Source organism: Peromyscus leucopus, chromosome X (assembly GCF_004664715.2).
Source record: "Peromyscus leucopus breed LL Stock chromosome X, UCI_PerLeu_2.1, whole genome shotgun sequence".
In the NCBI taxonomy this organism is placed as follows: Eukaryota; Metazoa; Chordata; class Mammalia; order Rodentia; family Cricetidae; genus Peromyscus; species Peromyscus leucopus.
The window spans coordinates 81,178,296-81,200,668 of record NC_051083.1 but is presented as its reverse complement, the minus strand read 5'-3'; the positions used below and the strand labels follow the sequence as shown (position 1 = coordinate 81,200,668).

At 38.0% G+C, this 22,373-nt stretch overlaps 1 protein-coding gene across 1 annotated transcript; it reads right to left on the bottom strand.

Moving 5' to 3' along the window:
• Positions 1 to 2: 2 nt before the first annotated feature.
• LOC114688440 (cyclin-D-binding Myb-like transcription factor 1) lies at positions 3 to 20,140 on the bottom strand. Its single transcript, XM_037199090.1, has 2 exons — positions 20,059 to 20,140; positions 3 to 2,691 (listed from the first exon to the last, which is right to left on the bottom strand). Exon 2 carries the CDS (start codon positions 2,362 to 2,364, stop codon positions 910 to 912), a length of 1,455 nt encoding a protein of 484 aa, XP_037054985.1. The 5' UTR covers positions 2,365 to 2,691; positions 20,059 to 20,140; the 3' UTR covers positions 3 to 909.
• Between the last annotated feature and the right edge of the window lie 2,233 nt (positions 20,141 to 22,373).

The window sequence follows — 22,373 nt, the reverse complement described above, 5'->3', positions numbered from 1 at the left end:
ATAGTCTTAAAGTTCATAGCTAACGACTGTAGCTATGTGAGTCAGGATATTAGAAAGTAAAGTCCCTTGGGCATCGCTCCTGTTCCTCTACAGATACAATAACACTTCTTTGGCATTTTTGCTTGTTTCTAAGGATAAGCTAGTAATATTTTAGCAAGTCCAATATCCTTGAAGTCTATAGAAATAGGGCTGCCCAAAGAGGATTCAATGGTTTTCGATCCTTGCTGTTTTTGATTATAAGACTTGTTAGTACTGTGAAAGGCAAGACAGGTTTAGTACCTGTAAAATCCCATGCCTTGATAGAGTCAGGTAGTGAAGGGGCACCAAGCGTAGTTTTGTTACCACTTGTGTATTGCTCTTTCTCTACTATGGTGAGTGACTCAATCCTCAGTAACTCAAGCACTGGATAAATCAGAGTAAATTTCTTATTCTTTTGGCTGGTGTCATGGAATTCTTCTGCTGTAATCAGCACAGTTCACTAGCTCTATGCTGCTTGGGTCTCTGAGTTAAAAACATGAGCATCACTAAATGATGGTTGCAGAGTTATCTTAGCTGAAGAATTCTGTCAGAGAAATTGTCCGCTTTGAATACATTTGCAAGTCCATGAAAATTAGAACAATAGATGTCACTATTGACTGCCAATTCTGCTTGGGATGTGAAAAAAGTAATGCTATTTTTTTTTCAGCCGTTATAGTGATGATTCTTGGTGTATGACACGCCACATGTCATTGATTAGTGTTCAATAGATGTTCTGGGAATAGAAGATGAAATGTGATAGGTTAGGAGAAGAAGGTACAGCAGCCGTCAGGTTGGAGTTAAAAAAGGGCCATGAGTTGAGCTTGTTTGAAGGAAATAGGTCCAAGGTGAGGGAAGAAAACATAAATGGAAAGAAGGAAGAATATCAAATATCTATTGTGGTCCACTGGGCGGGGTTATTGTTTCAGAGTTAACAATAGCCACATCTGTTGAGTCAGGGATGATCTGGAGTGTAATTTGCAATCCTGTCACAGGTCCTGTACTCATAGATGTACTGTTATTATCTTCTACACCCGTGACTCCAAAGGGAACTTGTTCAACACTGGTATCAGGGTTGCTATCTGCAACTTCTGATCCTGATTTATTCTCCCAAAACATGAGGCTGGCACTTTGGCTCTCATATATTTGTTGAAGACATTTTACTAGGACTGGGAATGCAAAGTCCTTATGATTTGTAATTTGCCTTTTGATGGTCCACCATTTACTACGCAGCCATTGTGGTGAACGAACACTTTTCCATCCTTTAGCTAAGTCATCCCAGTGAATTTCATTTTCATCAGCTACATTAAGCTCTGCTAACATGTGGATGAGAGTGACTTCATCTTTCCTGGTCCACTCAATCCCTCCAGTCTGTTTCCAGTTCAGGTAGTTGAGCCATTTAGCACGACACTGCTTTGCTGAGCGAGTACCTACTCTCTGAGCGACTGTTGCCCAACATACACCATGTGTGACCTTCTCATCCACCTCAGTGTGAGTCAGTTCATGAACCACATCTCCGAGAATCCGTTCTTCTTCTTCGGTCCATTTTCCCGTGTTACAAGTATCCTTCAACAGTCGGCACCGGTCTTTGACAGAAGATGGACTTCTTCCCATGGCGGCACCTATTGTTATCCAGTCATTGCCATGTCGTTGCCAGAGTTCCTTGAGCTTTTGAATTTCTGCAGGGGTGTACTTTCCCACATGGTTTCTGTCATCATACATTCGGACCACTCTCCTATAAACTGAAAACAAAGGCCGATTCAGACCCAATGATATAGTTTTGTAGAAATCTTTTCTTTTACCTTTTGACATCTTAAAAATGATTTCTGCAGCATTCTCTATTTCATGTTCCTTCATATAACGTTCAATGTTGTTCATCAAAATATCTGTTTCTTCCTTGGACCACATCCCCTGCTTCCATTTATGTCCTTGTCTGGTTAGCTTATCTTTATCTTCTTTACCTCTTAACCACGCTTGACTAACGATTGACTCTTGTTCACTAGCCAAGGGGAATCCTTCATCTGTTTTGTCATCCTGTAAAATCTGGAACTGCATCGTAGTTCCCTCAGTAATCTCTTCACCTGCCACCTCTGTGGCTGTAGTTGTGACCAAATCAAAGCTCTGCTCCATTTCTGGTAGTGGGACTGCAGCAGCTGGCATGTAAGGAGTCGTTGAATCATCCTCTGTGGACAAACAAGGCCTCTTATTCTGAGGTTCAGTAGGGTTTTCCATTTCACCAGCTTCATTCTGAAGGCAAAGAATGAGGTTCCTGTCTGTGTCTTCAGTAAGTAAGACAGAGCTCACAATTTCGACTGTTACTGGCTCCGTACCCTCTTCAAATGTACTCATCTTCAAATGTAGTGATAGGCTAGAGCAGCTACAGCAATTCTTATAGACTCATGTCACTTTCCCTTAAGCTGGATAACATAAAAGTGATGCTATCTGTTTGACACAGGCGATCACTAGTTTAGCTAGAGCTGGTGAGTATGATGAACTACTGAAATTACTTGCCCATAAAGATGCTTGATATGTTGGCCTTATCTCTTCTGCTGGTCTAGTTGTCAATGTTTGTTAGATGATAAATCTGAAAGCATGGGACAATTTCAAGAGGCTCCAATGTAATTAAGCTTGGAAACTTCCGAGAACTGTTGGTGTATCTCAATATGCACTACAATGCTGAAAAATAAAAAAAAAAAATGTTAAATATTTATAAATTGAATCTTAGAAATATTTTATATTATCATTGCAGTTCTTTCATCAAACAAATGCAAAAATTGAAACGGACACTGGAATGTCATTGTTTACATGGGATTATAGAGTAAATCAGAAGGCATCTTTCTCAACTGAAGTTCCGAATATAGGACAAATTTAGACATTAAGATTTCTCCACATAATGTTACTTTCATAAAATGTAAAAAGCTTGCTACTGACTTCCTGAAAAAAGGTAAGTCTGACATTCAGAACTCGAGGATCCTCATAAAATAAAAGTTTACAATATTATATAGTGTATGCACACTGAAAGAGATTTCGTGGTAGAAGTTATTTAAATTGTTTCATGAATGGCCTACTTGGTACCAAGTTCATCAGAATACTCAAAAGTTTATTTTCATTTAGCCTGCGGACTTGGAAGAATGCAAGAGCATTTTGTTTTTATTAATGTGCTTTGTACTAATAAAGAACATGCACACACCAAAACACTCAGAAAGTGTGGACAGTGCTTAAAAGCCTTGTTGTCTGACAAATAACATCACTATGAAAAGTTACATGTATGTTAGTTGTATTTGATGTTGATTTAATAGGAAAAATACTTCCTTATGTAAAAGAAAATGACCTGCATACTGGGTGTTAAACTTCACTATCATTATCCCGTTGTTAATCACATTCTTCTGTGTATGTGTATGTGTGTGTGTGTGTGTGTGTGTGTGTGCATGTGTGTGTGTAAATGTCCTTTCTAAAAATAGTAAATTAAATTATCATAAAATTTCAAGTTTTCTGATGAAATGTTTACATGGGTTCAAAACTAACTAGGATGAGTACAATAGCTTTTCTTGTTTGTTCAGTACACATATATGGACATTTAAAGATTTTACATGGTGTTGTCTTCAGTTTTGTCTATCATGTTGGAGACGATAATTTTTTACCACTTTCTATGCATGCCATTTGCATTATCAGTCTTCATAATATATTTTATATATTGTCTATTTGTCCATTAGCACTTTATATTTCACACTTTTATTTTTATATTTTCAATTTCCATTTATCATTTAAGTGAAAGAAATTCCCAATACTTTGTACTATATGAGTCAGTGTGAGAATTTGTATACTATACTTATTCAAGTTATTGCTCCAATATTTTCAAATCTGTGGCAGAAGAAAATTCTGATCAATATTCTTGGAGTTTGCAACTTGACATTGACACCCAATCAAATTTGGAACATCCTTATAGTGGAGATGTTAGACCTTTATAACATGTAAATGATGTAATCTACTCAAAGATTAAGATGGAAATTTTATGGTAGTATATAGTATAAAACCATAATATATTTGTGTAAAGAATAAATATCCATATTAATTCCATTTATATTACTAAAATAGTATTATTCACAGTGTCAGTAATAACATTGGACTAATTATTAATTATACATGTGGTGGCATGGTGACACAAGGGATTACTCTATTAATGCCTCAAAAAGTTTAATTAGAGTATAATAGTTTATAGATGAACCTTCGACATATACAGAAGTTGAGAGTGAAGAAGGAGAGAGGTAACCTGCTATGAGTAAGCTGAAAAACAGGCCTGGGATGGCTTTCATTTTTTAAGGGAAGTATACCTAGGAAACTTATAATTCCAAAAGAATCTGACCACATCTTGAAAAAGACTCATACAGCATGTCAACCACCTGACTAGTTGGAGTAACAGGAAACAGATCTTCAAATACTCAACTAAAAAGAGATAAGATTTCTATACCAAGAAATACCACCAATGACCTAACTCCACATGCCTAGGTTTCAATGTAAATATACAAACATGAATAACCAAAACATTAAGTATACACCAAAAGCTAATGTTCTAAAGGCATCATCCCCTGACAAAAGTGGCCTAGATGTTTTATGAAGACAATGGTTTCGAAAATAGCAATAATAAACCATTTATAAAATAAGTCCAGAGGACATGAATAAATGCCATAATAATTATTGAGACAACACAAATAAATATCTGAAAACAGATTTTTTAATCCTGTTTATTTTTTTCTTTTATTTTACAATACTATTCAGTTCTACATAACAGCCACAGATTCCCTTGTTCTCCCACTTCCTGCCAGCCCCCAGACCACCCTCCATTCCCACCACCTCCAGATCAAGGCCACCCCCCGAGGACTGAGATCAACCTGATAGACTCAGTCCAGGCAGGTCCAGTCCCCTCCTTCTAGATTGAGCCAAGCGTCCCTGTATAAGTCTCAGGTTTCAAACAGCTATCTCATGCAGCGAGCCCAGGACCTGGTACCACTGCCTAGATGCCTCCCAAACAGATCAAGCCAATCAACTGTCTCACCTATTCAGAGGGCCTGATCCAGTTGGGGGACCCTCAGCCTTTGGTTCATAGTTCATGTGTTTCCATTCATTTGGCTATTTGTCCCTGTGCTTTATCCAACCTTGGTTTCAACAATTCTCACTCATATAAACCCTCCTCTTTCTCGCTAATTAGACTCCGAGCGCTCCACCCGGGGCCTAGCCGTGGATCTCTGCATCCAGATTCCTCCGTCCTTGGATGGGGTTTCTGGCACAACTATTAGGGTGTTTGGCCATCCCATCACCAGAGTAAGTCAGTCCCGGCTGTCTCTCGGCCATTGCCAGCAGTCTTTTGTGGGGGTATCTTTGTGGATTTCTGTGGGCCTCTTTAGCACTTTGTTTCTTCCTTTTCTCATGTGGTCTTCATTTACCATGGTTTCCTATTCCTTGTTCTCCCTCTCTGTTCTTGATCCAGGTGGGATCTCCTGCTCTCTTTCCCTCGACCCTCGCTGTTCATTGCTCCCACTCATGTCCAGGCTGTTCATGTAGATCTCAGCCATTTCTCTGTCATTGGGTGATCCCCGTGTCTTTCTTGGGGTCCTGTTTTACAGGTAGCCTCACTGGTGATGTGAGTAGCTGGAAATCAATATGGCGTTTTCTTAGGAAATTGGGAATCAATCTCCCCCAAGATCCAGCTATACCACTCTTGGGCATATACCCAAGAAATGCTCAATCATACTACAAGAGCACTTGCTCAGCTATTTTTATATCAGCATTGTTTGTAATAGCCAAATCCTAGAAACAACCTAGATGCCCTTCAACTGAAGAATGGATAAATAAATTGTGGCACATATACACAATGGAATACTACTCAGCAGAGAAAAACAATGACATCATGAGGTTTGCAGGCAAATGTATGGATCTAGAAAAAATCATCCTGAGTGAGGTAACCCAGACTCAGAAAGACAAATATGGTATGTACTCAATCATAGGAGGATACTAGATGTGGAACAAGGATGACTGAAAACAGATTTTTGACAAAGAGATAGAGTCTCTGAAAAAAAGCCAAAATGAAATAAGACTTACAATTAAAAAATGCAAGAATTCAAACAAATTATTCAAAGAAAAGCCTCATCTATTAGACTGTACCTAGAATAATACAGAATAGCAGGTCTTGAACGCAAGGTAGAGGGATTAGATCACTCAGTCAAACAAAATATCAAATAAAAATATATAAACAAAAACAACAAACAATAAAAGATACAAGATCTTTGGAATCCTATACAAATACCAAACCTATAAATAATAGATTTAGAAGCACAAGAGATCCAAGTCAAACGCACAGAATGCATTTTCAATAAAAACATATAAGAAAATGACCCTATTGTAAGGAAAGAAATGTCATCCAATATCTAAGAGACATACAGAACATAAACTAGGATCAGAAAAAAAATCCACATGTTGTTTAATATTCAAAACGTCAAGTGTACAAAACAAAGAAATGATAATGAAAATAACAAGAAAGAATAATCAAGTCCCTTACAAAAGAAGGCCCATCAAAATAATAGCAGATTTTCAAATGGAAAATATGAAAAACAAAGAATTGGACTACAGTTCTACAAGTTTTGAAAAACCAGAGATGCCAGGACCCACTACTAAACCAGCAAAACCATCAGTCATAATTAAAGGAGAAAGAAATATCCCAAGATTAAAAACAGATTTAAGAAATGTATAACTGACCTCAGCCCCAATGACTTGGCAGCAGCAGCATCCCTCTGCCAACCATCCACATCAGTGACCACTTGAGCCACAAGCCCCACATGCACTGATTGGCCAAAGAGCTAAGTGTCTTAGCTCCCAACTGGACAACCCTGCTCCTTTGGTCCTAACCCCCCTAGGGCATATCACATGCCCTTCCTCCACATCCTCATTCCCAGCAACCTGGCAGCAGCAGCATCCCCCCACCCCTGTAAACCATCCCCTGCCACATCAGTGACCACCAGAGCCACAGGCCCGACCTGCACCAATTGGGGGAAGAGATGGGCAGACAGCAGTGTAAGAATACATCCAACAACATAAAGAGCAATATGGCACCACCAGAAACTCATGGTTCTATAACAGCAAGACCTGAACATCCAAACACAGATGAAGCAGATGAAAACGACCTTAAGAATAATTTTATGAAGACGATAGAGGTCCTTAAGGAGGAAATGAAAAATCCTCTTAAATAAACAGAGGAAAAATCAAAGAAAAAACCGGGAAGAAATCTATAAATCCCTTAAAGAAAGCCAAGAAAAGACAATCAAACAGATGAAGAAAACAGTTCAAGACTTGAAAATTGAAATAGAGACAATAGACAAAACACAACCCAAGGGAATCCTGGAAATGGAAAATCTGGGTAAATGAACAGGAACTATAGATGCAAACATAATCAACATAATACTAGAGATGGAAGACATTATCTCAGGAATTGAAGAGATAGTAGAGGAAATAGATTCATTGTTCAAAGAAAACAGTAAAGCCAAAAAATTCTTAACACAAAATATCCAGGAGATCTGGGACACTATGAAAAGACCAAACCTAAGAATAATAGGGATAGAAGAAGAAGAATTCCAGCTCAAAGGCACAGTAAATATATTCAACAAAATCATAGAGGAAAACTTTCCCTACCTAATGAAGGACATGCCTATGGAGGTACTTGAAGCTTACAGAACACCAAATGGGCTGGACCAAAAAAAAGTCACCTTTCCACATAATAATCAAACCACTAAACATACAGAATAAATAAAGAATTTTAATAGATGAAAAGGAAAAAGGCCAAAGTACATATAAATGCAGATTTTTCAGAATTATAATCAGCTTCTCAATGGAAACTCTGAAAGCCAGAAGATCCTGTACAGACATTAAGAGACCAGAGATGCCAGCCCAGACTATGCTACCCAGCAAAACATGCAGTCACCATAGATGGCAAAAACAAGATATTTCATGACAAAATCAGATTTAAACAATACCTATCCACAAACCCAGCCATACAGAAAATACTAAAAGGAAAACTCCAACCCAAGGAAGTTAGCTTCACCCATGAAAACACAGGGAATAGATAACCTCACACCAGCAAGTCCCAAAGAAGGGACACATACCACTACAACCACCACTAAAAAAATAACAGGAATGGGCTGGAGAGATGGCTCAGAGGTTAAGAGCACGGACTGCTCTTCCAGAGGTCCTGAGTTCAGTTCCCAGCAACCACATGGTGGCTCACAACCATCTGTAACGAGATCTGGTGCCCTCTTCTGGCCTGCAGTCATACATGCTGTATACATAATAAATGAATAAATAAATCTTTAAAAAAATAACAGGAATTAATAATCACTGGTCATTATCTGTCAATATTAATAGACTCAATTCACCTATAAAAAGATACAGGCTAACAGAATGGGTATGAAAACAGGATCTATCCTTCTGCTGCATAAAAGAAACAAAACTCAACCTCAAAGACAAACATTACCTCAGAGCAAAGGGTTGGGGAAAGATTGTCCAATCAAATGGACCTAAGAAACAAGCTGGTATAGCTATACTAATATCTAACAAAATAGACTTTAAACCAAAATTAATCAAAAGAGATGGAGAAGGACATTTCATTTCTATCACAGTAAAAATTCATCAAGGTGGGCTGGAGAGATGGGCTCAGTGGTTAAGAGCACTGCTTGCTCTTCCAAAGGTCCTGAGTTCAATTCCCAGCAACCACATGGTGGCTCACAACCATCTGTAATGAGATCTGGTGCCCTCTTCTGGTCTGCAGGGATATGTGCACTGTATACATAATAAATAAATAAATTTAAAAAAAATTCATCAAGGTGAATTCTCAATTCTGAACATCTATGCCCCAAACACAAGGGCACCCATGTTTGTAAAAGAAACATTACTAAAGTTTAATTATACATCAAACCACACACACTAATAGTGGGAGACTTCGACACCCCACTCTCACCAATGGGCAGGTATGTCAGACAGAAACTTAATAGAGAAATAAGGAAACAAATAAATGTTCTGCCTCAAATGAACTTAATAAACAATTACAGAATATTTCACACAAACACAAAAGAATATACCTTCTTCTCAGCACCTCAAAGAACCTTCTCTAAAATTGACCACATTCTCAGTCACAAAGCAAACCTCAACAGATACAAAAAAAAAATGGAATAACCCCCTTTATCTTATTGGATCACTGTCAGGGACAAGTACAGAATCTCTAGTTAGTGGAAAAATACAGACCTCTGATAAGACAGGGAACTAGATCAGCTTACAGTCAGGTTGCCTAGCAACAGGGCATTGAGTCAGAGCCCTTGACCCTTTCACCCTGTAAACATCCTATACAAACATCCTGTTAGCTTGCCCCACCTTATGCAGATGACAGCTTCTTGCTCCCCACTCCCTGCAGGAACTATATAAGCCCTTGTGGAAGGAAATAAAGTTGTACCCTGATCAGAATCTAGACTCGGTGTGTTTTCCTTTGTATCTCCTGTCCCTACATTGCCTCATTAGGGTGGTCGAGAACCTTGTAGCCCTGCAGGGCAGATCACTATGGCTTAAAGTTAGAATTCAACAATAACACAAATTGTGGAAAGCTTACAAACTCATTGAAACTGAACAATGCTCAACTGAATCACCACTGGGTCAAGGAGGAGATAAAGAAAGAAATTAAAGTCTTCCTAGAATTGTATGAAAATGAATGTACAACATACCCAAACTTATGGGACACTATGAAATCAGTAACAAGAGGAAAGTTCATAGCACTAAGTGCCTACATAAATAACATGAAGAAATCTTACACTAGCTACTTAACAGCACATCTGAAAGCTGTAGAACAAAAAGAGGCAAACTCACAGAGGAGGAGTAGAAGACAGGAAATAATCAAATTGAGGGCTAAAATCAATAAAATAGAAACAAACAGAATACTACAAAGAATCAATGAAACAAAGATTTGGTTCTTTGAGAAAATAAACAAGATAGACAAACCCTTATCCAAATTTACCAAAAGGCAGAGAGAGAATATCCAAATTAACAAAATCAGAAATGAAAAGGACGAGATATAACAACAGACAATGAAGAAATTCAGAGAATCTTCAGGTCATACTTCAAAAACCTGTACTCCACAAAATTGGAAAATGTAAAAAAAAATGGACAATTTTCTAGATAGGTACCACATACTAAAATTAAATCAAGACTAGATAAACAATTTAAATGGACCTATAACCCCTAAGGAAATAGAAACAGTCATTAAAATTCTCCCAACGAAAAAAGCTCAGGACCATATGGTTTCAGTGCAGAATTCCACCAGAATTCCAAAGAGCTCATACCAATACTCCTCAAATTGTTCCACACAATAGAAACAGAAGGAGTATTGTCAAACTAATTTTACATGGCTAGAGGTACACTGATACCCAAACCACATAAATCCCCAACTAAGAAAGAGAATTACAGACCAATCTCCCTCATGAACATTGATGCAAAAATACTCAATAAAATACTAGCAAACCAAATCCAAAAACACATCAAAAAATCATCCACCATGTGTAGCTGGAGGGCTTCTCTCCAGGTTCCCCAAGCCCCGCAGTCCCACAATCCACTTATAAAATAATCACTCAGACGCTTATATCACTTATAAACTGTATGGCCGTGGCAGGCTTTCTGCTAACTGTTCTTTTATCTTAAATTAACCCATTTTTATAAATCTATACCTTGCCACGTGGCTGGTGGCTTACCGGCATCTTTACAGGTTGCCTCTCCTGGCGGTGGCTGCAGTGTCCCTCCTCCTTCTTCCTGTTTCCCCAATTCTCCTCTCTCTTTGTCCCGCCTATACTTCCTGCCTGGTCACTGGCCACCAGTGTTTTATTTATATAGAGTGATATCCACAGCACTTCCCCTTTCTTCTTTTTTTAAAAAGGAATGTTTTAACTTTTACACATCTCCAAAGCCAGCTTGGTATATTTGGGAATTTGGGCGTAGCTTCTCTTACTACTTCCTGCTGGAGGGGGGCGCTGTATCTTATGGGGACACAAGGAAAATTTTAGGATCATGGAGTAGTCCGTGAGACTGTATCGTCTGAGCCAGTTGCCTTGAAACGATTCTGGATGTTGGATCATCTGGGCCATGGTGTCATCGGAGACCTTTCAGGGGGTCTTGGCTGGTCAAACCTGATGTATCTTAATCTGGAACAAATCCATAGCCTCTGGCTTTCTGTAGAAACAAAAGCAGAGCCTCTTTTCCAAAGCAACATATCCTTATAGCCGAATTTTGAAGTCAAGGTACCTTTAAAATACACATTTTGGCATAACTCAATAGCTTTTGCAATCAAATGTTTTTTTTCAGTTACGAATATCAAAGAGAACATAATCCAGATTCTCTGTGTGGTAACCATCTTTATGTGGCTTATGTTTTATAGTACCTTGAGCCTATTGCTTTAAACTGCAGCCTTCTTAGCACTGTGGCTGCTGGCTCCGCCCACTTCAGCTTCCCAACATGGCGGTGGTACGTTTTCCACCAGCTTTGGGAGCCATCAATTCTCAGAAATAGTGGGTCTATGCTTCTTATCAAAGCAGCGTGTAGCCCAGAAACCTCTTTTTGTTTTGTACTAGCAAAGGCTAAATCCACCATGCAGCTTAATGTGCCACTTGCAGAGGCCTCATTCCCGCCATACTGCAGGTCAAGCGCACACGCCAGGAACCCGCCAGGAACTCAAACCGGCAGCTACTGCTCATTTGAGAGAGACAACTAGGAACTGTTTTTAGCTCCGTTTTAGAATCTTTTTTCTCAGGTTTTAGGTGGAAACTCTTGCCAACACGTTGGGCGCCATTTGTAGCTAGAGTTTTCCTACCAGCAGGATGTAACCCAAAGGGTACTCAGAGAAATGAAATCTGGCAGATGGACGTGTTTCACTTTGCAGAATTTGGAAAACTGAAATATGTACACCACACCATTGATACTTTTTCAGGATTTCAATGGGCAACTGCTTTGAGTTCTGAAAAGGCTGATTCTGCAATCACTCATTTGCTAGAAGTTATGGCCATCATGGGTATACCTGCACAAATCAAAACTGACAATGCTCCATCATATGTCTCTGTTAAAATGAAACAGTTTTTTGCTTATTACAATATAAAGCATATTACAGGCATACCACATAATCCTACAAGTCAAGCAGTTATAGAAAGATCAAACAGAACTCTAAAGGATATGCTAAATAAACAGAAATGGGTAACAAAAACCCCCAGAAATAGACTGCATAATGCTCTTCTAACTTTGAATTTTCTGAATGCCAAGTACTGTGGGACGGTCTGTATGTCTGTATTGCTATGATTGGTCAATAAATAAAACACTAATTGGCCAGTGGCCAGGCAAGAAGTAGGTGGGACAAGGAGAGAGGAGAATTCTGGGAAGCGGAAGGCTGAGGCGGAGAGACGCTGCAAGCCGCCGCCATGACCAGCAGCATGTGAAGACGCCGGTAAGCCACCAGCCACGTGGCAAGGCATAGATTTATGGAAATGGATTAATTTAAGCCATAAGAACAGTTAGTAAGAAGCCTGCCACGGCCATACAGTTTGTAAGCAATATAAGTCTCTGTGTTTACTTCGTTGGGTCTGAGCAGCTGTGGGACTGGCGGGTGACAAAGATTTGTCCTGACTGTGGACAAGGTAGGAAAACTCTAGCTACAACCATGATCAAGTAGGTTTCATCCCAGAGACACAAGGATGGTTCAACATACAAAAATCTGTCAATGTAATCCACAATATAAACAAGCTGAAATAAAAACCACATGATCATCTCATTAAATACTGAAAAAGCCTTTGATGAAATCTAACACCCCTTCATGATAAAAGTCTTAGAGAGATCAGGGATACCAGGAACATACCTAAACATAATAAAGGCAATATACAGCAAGCCAGCAACAAACATCAAACTAAATGGAGAAAATATTAAAATCATAAACACATGCAACAAACTCAATTTTAGAAAAAGAAATATTATTAGATTTAAAACAATAGACAAACTCCACTATAGTAATAGTGGGTAATTTGAAAACCATACTCTCACTAGTATACAGGTGGTCTGGGGAAAAGTCTAAATAGACAAGCCCTGGAGTTAAACAACATCATAAGTCACATGAATCTAACACGTATTTACAAAACCTCTGCCAAAACACAAAATACATATTCTTCTCAGCATCCCATGGCAACTTCTTTAAAATAGAATAGACCATGTATCCAGACATATAGGAAGTGTCAACAAATATAGTAAAATTGAAATCACATCCTGCATACTATCTGAACACCATGTATATTTTTCAAGCACATGCATATATGTTATGTCAATAGTAAGAATTTCTTTTATTTTCTTATTTTTTCTCTCATGAACACAGCCTCCTCTCCTTCTACTCCACTCAATTCCACTCTGCATCTCCCTTCTCCCCCAAATCTACTGCTCCTTCTGTTTCCCATCAGAAAAAAGCAGACCTACCAGGGATATCAACCAAATAAGGTATAACAAGATGCAATAAGACTTGACACAATCCCTCATATCAAGCATGGACAAGGCAACTCAGTAGGGGTCAAGGGTCCCAAGAGCAGTCAAAAGAGTCAGAGATACCACCACACCCACTGTTAGGAGTCCCACAAAACAACAAGTTAAACAGCCACAACATATAATATATATATATGTATGGTCTATATATAGCATAGACCATACAAGTTCTGTGGTTGCTCCTTCAGTCTCTGTAAGCCCCTATAAGATCTGCCTAGTTGATTCCATGGGCTGGAAATGTTTTATTTATTTTATTTTTTATGCGCATTGGTGTTTTGCCTGCATGTATGTCTGTGTGAGGGTGTCATGTCCCCAGAACTGAAGTTACAGACAGCTGTGAGATGCTATGAGGGTACTGGGAATTGAATCCAGGTCCTCTGGAAGAGCAGCCAATGTTCTTAACTGCTGATCCATCTCTCCCGCCCCATGAGCACCATGTATTAATGGGAGACTACAACAACAAAATAAATGATAGAAAGTTTTTAAAAAATAGTAGAAGCTGAAGAACATACTATTAATTAATTCAAAATAGGATGAAAGAAGAACTCAAGAAGGCAAGAATAAATAGAAAAATACTGAGCATTCATAATAGGAAAGTTTATAGCATCATGTGCCTACATCAGAAAATCTGTGAGATTTCAAACAAACAACTTAATGACTCACTGGAATGTCTTAGAGAATTATGAAAATCAATACCAAAAGAATATAGATTGGAAGAAATAATCAAAATGAGGGCTGAAACTAATTAAATGGAAATAGACATACAAAAATACAAATAACGAATGAAAGAATTAATTCTTTGAAGACACTAAGAAAGCTGACAAAACATTTAGCCAAATTAACCAAAAGAGAACAATCAAATTAATAAAATTAAATTCAAAGACAGACATTTACAAGAGACATTGGGGAAATCCAGAGAATCATATAACGCATCTTTAAAAATGCATCCAAACAGAACTGAAAATTTTAAAAGAAATGAGTGAATTCCTAGATATGTATGACCTACCAGAGTAAATCAAGACGAAGTAAATAATTTAAATAGATCCAAACATCCAGGTCCATAGAAACAATAATGAAAAAATAACCTATCTAAAATAGGCTGAAGGCCAGATGAGTTCAGTGTATTATTCTTCTAGACTTTTCAATGACTAACATTAATACTGCTTACAATATCCCCCCCCCAAAAAAAAAATAGAAAAGGGACGATTCTAAATTCCTTTTAGGGAGCCAGTATTACACTGTTATCAAAACCAGAGAATGATCAGAAAAAGCAAACTATAGGCCAATAGCCCTGATAGGCATGGATTAAAAAAAATTCTTAAACATTTGAAAACTGAATTAAAGTACATACCCAAAAGTTGAGTCTGCTTTTTCCCAGAGATGCAAGAATAGCTCAAAATATGTGAATCAATATCCACTATATAAATAGAATACAGGATACAAACCACATGGTCATCATCTCTTTAGAAGAAGAAAATGCTTTCGACCAAATCCAACATGCTTCCATTATAAAAATCCTTGAGATACTAAAGGTAAATGAACTTACCACAATACATTAAAGACCATTTACAGCAAACCTACAACTGACAACATTCTAAACAGAGGAACTCAAAGCATTTCCACTAAAATCAGGAACAATAAAAGTCTACTTTCTCCACATTGTTCAAAGTGTTGATTGAAGTCTTAGCTAGATCAATAAGAAAAGAAAAAAGGGACATACAAACAGGAAAGGAAGAAGCCCAAGTATCTTTATTTGCAGAAAATGTGATGTACATAAAGAACCTAAAGACTCAACCAGAAAACTCCTATAGCTGATAAATATATTCATAAAGTAGCAGAATACAAATGAACACTAAAATTAGTAGCCTTCATATACACAACTGCAAATTACACTTATAAAGAGATCATAGCAACAATACCATTTACAATCACCTCGAAAGTTCTTGGAATAAATCTTAATGAAAAACTGAAAGACTTCTACAGTGAAAACCTTACGACTGGAGGGAGATACCATGATGAATGAAGACCCTAGGGGAATAGGAAGAAGAAGAGTGCTAGAGAGGTCCCCAGAAATCCACAAAGATGCCTCCACTGTAGACTACTGGCAATGGTCAAGAGAGTGCCTGAGGTGACTTGCTGTGGTGATGGGATGACCGAACACCCTGGCTGTCATGATAGAACTCTCATCCAGTGTCTGATGGAAGCAGATGCAGAGATCCATGGTCAAACCCCAGGTGGAGCTCCGGGAGTCCAATAGGTGAGAGAGGGAGGAGGGATTGTAGGAGCAAGAGATATTGAGACCATGTTTGGAAAAAGCACAGGAACAAATAGCTAAACTAGCAGAAATGCATGAACTATGTACCAATGGCTGAGGAGCCCCCATGGAACTGGACCAGGCCCTCTGGATAAGTGAGACAGTTGATTAGCTTGAACTGTCTGGGAGGACCCCCGGCAGTGAAGCCAGGACCTGTCTTTGGTGCATGGGCTGGCTTTTTGGAGACTGGGGCCTATGCTGGGACACTTTGCTCAGCCTTGGTGTAGGAAGGAGGGGACTGGACCTGCCCAGGCTGAATCTACCAGGCTGGGCTGACTCCCCAGGGGAGACCTTGCCTTGGAGGAGGTGGGAATGGGGGGGTAGATTAGGGAAAGGGCTAGGAGGTGGGGAGAGGGAGGATGGGGGAATCTGTGGCTGATATGTGAGATTAAGTTAATTATAAAATAAAAATCTTTTTAAAAAAAGACACAGTAAAGCCGGGCGGTGGTGGTGCACGCCTTTAATCCCAGCACTCGGGAGGCAGAGCCAGGCGGATCTCTGTGAGTTCAAGGCCAGTCTGGGCTACCAAGTGAGTCCCAGGAAAGGCGCAAAGCTACACAGAGAAACCCTGTCTTGAAAAAAACCGAAAAAAAAAAAGACACAGTAAACCCCCATCACACACACAAAAAAAGAAAGAAATTGAAGAAGACACCAAAAGACAGAAAGATCTCCCCTATTGGTGGATTAGAAGAATTAATATAGTAAAAAAAATGGCCATCTAACCAAATTCCATATAAAGATATATCACAATCTCATTAGAAAAGCAATTGAAAAAACTCAATTTTGATTTTCATATGAAAGTACCAAAGATTCAGTATAGCCCAAACAATCCTGAGCTAACTTAAGTATGGATGGAGTTATCATTATCCATCCCAGACACCATCAAGTAATACTATAGAGTTGTAATAATAAAACCAGCATAGTACTGTCATGAAAATAGACTTGCTGATCACTGAAGTAGAATTTAGGAACTATACTCCTTCAGCTACCTGATATTCAACAAGGAATCCAAGCATACACATTAGAAACAGCATCTTCAATAGATTGCACTGGTCAAACTGTATAGCTACATATAAAAGAATGAAACTCAATCCTCATTTAATTGAGAAAACAACTGATATCAAATGCTGGCAAGGATTTGGGGAAAGGGATCCCCCAATCCATTGCTAATGTGATCAAAGACTGGTGCAGCAACTGTGGAAACAGTGTAGAGAATGCTCAAAAAGGTAAAAGTTGATCTACCACGTGATCCAGCTATACTACTCTTAAGTATATACCAAAAGAATTCCATGTCCTACTCTAGAGATAGATACCTAGTCATCTATGTTCATTGCTTCTTAATTCACAATAGCCAGAAAATGGAAAGAGTCTAGATGTCTATCAAACAGATTAAGGGATAATTAAATTGTTGTATATTTACACAATGAAATTTTATTCATGCATTAAGAATAATAAAATGAGATTTACAGGTAAATGGATTAAGGTGGAAATAATCATTTTTCATGGGGTAACACATACCCAGAAATACAAAGATTTCGTTTCCTCTCATCTCTGGGTTAATTTTCAGTCTTCAGATATATGTGATTACAGAAAAAAAAAAATAAAAAATCCATGCAAAATTACTTTGAATTGAGGAGAGATAAAATGTACTGGTATAAAAGGTTTAAAAGGAAATACAGGGAGGGTTAAATTGGCTTGGTGAAGGGAAGACCATAGAAGAGGAAGAAGTATAGGGAAGGAAAACTAACATAAAAGATTTTTGGAAAGACCAATGAAAACTTACTATTTTAGAAGTTTTCTAAAGAGTAAACATACATGCATTTAAAAAAGTTTAAATGAGCGAGGTGGTGGGGGCACACACCTTTAATCCCATCACTCAGAGGCAGGTGGATCTCTGTGAGTTCAAGGCCAGCCTGGTCTATATATTGAGTTCCAGGTTAGACTCCAAAGCTACACAGAGAAACTCTGTCTCAAAAAAATAAACATAAAACAAAAAAAGTTTAAATGGAGAAAGGTAGTTACCTACAATGGGAAGACAATGATTCTATGACATACCATATGGAATAAATAAAAAAAATACCCAGTACCAAGAACAGATTACCTCTTTCAGAGTTCTTCACTTAGTTCCCAATGATTCACTAACATTATAGGCTATTGCCATTATATTATACTTAGTTACCCTTCAAAACTGATGGTAATGTAAGACCTTGTTGCTGAAGACACCACACAAAAGTTTCATAGAACTTGCCTTTAAGCAAGTCTATGAAATATATATATATATATATATATTATATATATATATATATATATATATACATATATATATATATTACTCCTCTGAAGACTCAGGAATCACTGTGGATAAGGGGGAAGAAAGAGTACAAGATCCAGAGGTGGTGGCTGAGTATAAGGAAGTACTACTTTATTGACACAGTAAAGTTGCACATATGAAATCACAGAGGTTGTGACAGCATGCCCAAGATATGTACCAGTTCAAATCAGACCAAATTCCAGCATGTAGAGGGGGCTTGGGCATACAAACTCATCCCTAGTCTTGGAGCTATTTGCAAGTGTTAGCTTCTAGGAGAGGGAGAGATTTTGTTGTTTTTGAGACAGGGTTTCTCTGTGTAGTTTTGGTGCCTGTACTGGCTCTTGCTCTGTAGACCAGGCTGGCCTTGAACTCACAGAGATCCACCTGGCTCTGCCTCCCAAGTGCTGGGATTAAAGGCATGCACTACCACCACCACCCAGGAAAGAGAGAGATATTTCTATAAGAGTGTATCCCCAGTTAATTTTACTAATATCCAATGGAAGACCACACATCTGTCAGAACATATCCTCAAATTGAGTCATGTGATGAACGCTGAGTGCTTATGAGAACACACTAAGAAAATAAGACTACAGTTTTTTGGTTTTTTTTCAAAACACAGAATTATTTTTGGAATGTGTTTTTGTGCTTGTCCCAGGTGTATTGGATTGGAGGGAATTTACTTCAGATTACAGATTATTGCTTGCTGCTGTTATTCAATCATGCCTCTATGGAAAATCATGTTTTGGGTACATGCAACTTACCCTTGTGATTGTATACAGCTTGTCTTTTCTTCCTAAGAGTATAAATTGTCTGAGGCGCTTAATAAAGTTGGCTATTACATGATACTTTAGTAATCTTCATTTATTGGCTCCATTCACCCAGATCGCACTACCTTCAGAGCAGTGACACACATCCAAGAATATTTGGACAGCACACATTAGATTTGAAAGGGCTTTTAAAAAGAACATACAGTTGGGTGGACAGGGACGAAGGGTGTATCTGGCATGGTAGGTGGCATGTTGGTGAAGGGTTGGTGGATGAAAACATTGTGTAAAACAATCAAAGTAAAGATGGATAGATAAATAGATAGATATAGATAGAGCAAGCAAGTAGGCTGAAATTAGCCTAACACCAATCTAGTAAACAGCCTTTCTTCATGGATTCTGCTCCAGATGCCTGCCTTGAGCTCCTTCCCTGAATTCACTCAGTGATGGACTACCACCTGATAGTGTAATCTGACATAAACCTTTTCCTACTCCAAGAAACTTTTGATCATGCTGTTTATCACAGGAAGAGAAAATCAAATTACAATAAAATTCAAGTATAATTTCCAGGTTTACAGTTCCACAGAAAGAGAAGAATATGGAAAATGTAAACCTAGGAATATATAATAATCAGACTTATTTGAGTTTTAAGACTAAGTATATGACATATATGTCAAGGGTCTTGACTTTATAGTGTTTATGGTTGCTGACCAATCAACATGCTTACAGTACCATCCAACTAATGAATATGCATTTAAGAAGCAAAATAGAAAATACCAAAACCAGACAATAGTATATAAAGGATAATTTCATTATAAAAATGAGGTTACACTTTTCAAATAGTGACAGACAAACAAATTAGTATGTTTAAAACAAATTCATTGCAGATAAACTGAACTCAGTTTAGACATTTTTATACGAGCAGGTATATGTCAAATAAATGTAACATGAACAAAATGTTAAGAGAAGTAAATCAATATTTGGCCATAATCTGTTGGAATTTTCAATAATCACAAAGTAAATCCTCTACAGATCACCAAAAAGTAACAATAAGGAAATGGACTTACTAGGGTAGCCTCAGATATCACTAGTGCTCTGTTCCCACGAAGATGCACAGCACAAACTTAAATTTTGAAGGAAGTTCTCACTTCACAATGAACAAGAAAACCAAATTAGTCATAATCTAGTTCTAGGATTGGGTCATGATGAGGATACTAAAGTTTAATGCAAACTGGAGAATTTGTTTTCATAACTGTATGTAAATTACATTGAGATTAATAAGATAAGTAAGAATGATTTGAAAGAGCAATAATAGAATGAAAAGTACACAAAGAACAGCTGACAAAGATTGTTATAATTACAGTAGAGAAAAAGAAGGAAATTATTTCAGAAGAAATGAAAATTTACCTCAAAACTATAATGTTCTGGAACTTTTAGTCAGTCACAAAAATGTTACTTTATAATAATATAACAGTAACATGTAGAAGTCTAAATAATGTGTAACCTGGAAAGTATTAGGCCAGCCTAAGCTAGGCCTTACTGAGACATGAAGGTTACCATGACAACAGAGTCCTGAGGTAACTCTGAGGTCATAGTGCAGCAGCCAATCAAGATGGCTACCTCTTTTGCATACCAAGGCCACCACGTCTAGGGCATAAATATTGAAATCAGAGATTGATATTAATACTCTAATAAAATGTCCTAGATTTATGGATAAAGCTGAAATTGAATCAAAACAGAATTTGGTGTGGTTAGTACCATAGCTGTAGCTTCATAGATGAAGGAAACTTCTGAGACTCTGGTAGGAGAGTCTGAAGCCACAGAGCTCTGCTTCAGTGTACAAGCTGTTGAACAGCTGCTGCTACTCTTGCGTGATGAACAAGCCAAGTTGTAGGCACATTGCCTCATTGCAACACCACCTGTGCAGGAAACACCTTGGCATCTATAAGCAGCTGGATGAGAAACTTTTATGCTACTCTGACAGTGGCAAAATTCTTTACAACAGATTCCATTTCATCTTTAGATTGTCCTCCTAGAGAAACTTTTTATGCATCCCTATTGCATATCATAACAGTAGAGTTGTGCATGAACTGGGAGCTCTTTTTGATGACTAATGTCATACTCATCATAATATTAAAGCAGATGTTTTTTTTTTATTTTTTTGTCTGACCTGAAAGACACTTAATAAAATGTCTTTTAGTCACACTGATTATTTCATACATGTGTGTTTTAATGCCTCCATCCATAAAGCTCAGCAAATATTACATCAGTGATGAGAAAGCATGTAAATAAATGTAAGTGAGGAACTGGAATTTGTTTTAATTCATATTCTGCTGGATTATTTTCCATTCTAGGAAAATAAAATATGAGGTTTCAACCCAAGAGTTCTATAGTTCTGAATACATAACAAAAACTGGCATTGAGAAGTTGTAGAAAAATTCAAGGAATGAAAAGAAAAAGAAGATTCAGAAGCATATGAAGCAGTAGGCAGTGTCTCAGATAAAACAAGCAAATTTTGCAGAGGCCTATCCAAAGTAAATGGTGACCTACAGACCAGTAATAATATAAATGTCCTGGAAGGCAGAGAAGAGGAACACAGTACCTTCCTTTCCAAACTAGTGACTCTGGTGGCTATAGAAGTGATGTCTAAAGGGAGCTGCAGCAGAAAAGAAAAAAAAAATGAAGAGGCTGATCTCATCCCAGGTTCCAGATTCACCTAAAACAAAATCATTGTAATCATTTGTTAAAATTTACACATAGAGATGAGTAAATGTTTTGTACCTTGTTAAATGTTTACGCATACCAGAATCTGACTAAGAATTGAAATAGTTTTACTTAAAATTAAAAAAAAACTGACTGCATATTAGTTTGGGTAATATCAACATTTCTAGAGTTCCATTTGAATGCAAATAGTTTAAAATGTTAACAGCTGCGGAGGCCCACAACGGTTTGTAGTGAAATCTGAGCTTGCTTTACCCAGGAGAGCTGCATTAGAGGATTGCTTGACTATGTGTATGGTTTCTAGGTGATTGGAAGTGTCTACACTTGGCTGAGCTACGGGGAAGTATTTGCTCCACCCCTTGGCATTTCTATAAATAGCCATTTAGAAGAGACAGAAAGGGCCAGTGGATAAGGATCCAGGCCATCCTGAGCTATCCTGTGTTTCCATATGTCTCTCTCGCCTCCGTATTTCTATCTAAACCTATTATCCTATTCTCCTCAAGAGTACCCTGGGGAAAAAGGTGGGAGCAGGTCTCCCACAAATGGCACCAAAGAACAAGAGACCCAGAGACTTGGGGAAAGAAGAAAGGGGGCATCTTGGGTGTAAGGCATACCGAGATAAGAAATTGATAAAGGTAGTGGTATTTTATTCTCAGGAGTC

What these genes read in the sequence shown, in the direction of transcription:
- LOC114688440 (XM_037199090.1), bottom strand. Translation starts at nt 2,364, where the DNA reads ATGAGTACATTTGAAGAGGGTACGGAGCCAGTAACAGTCGAAATTGTG.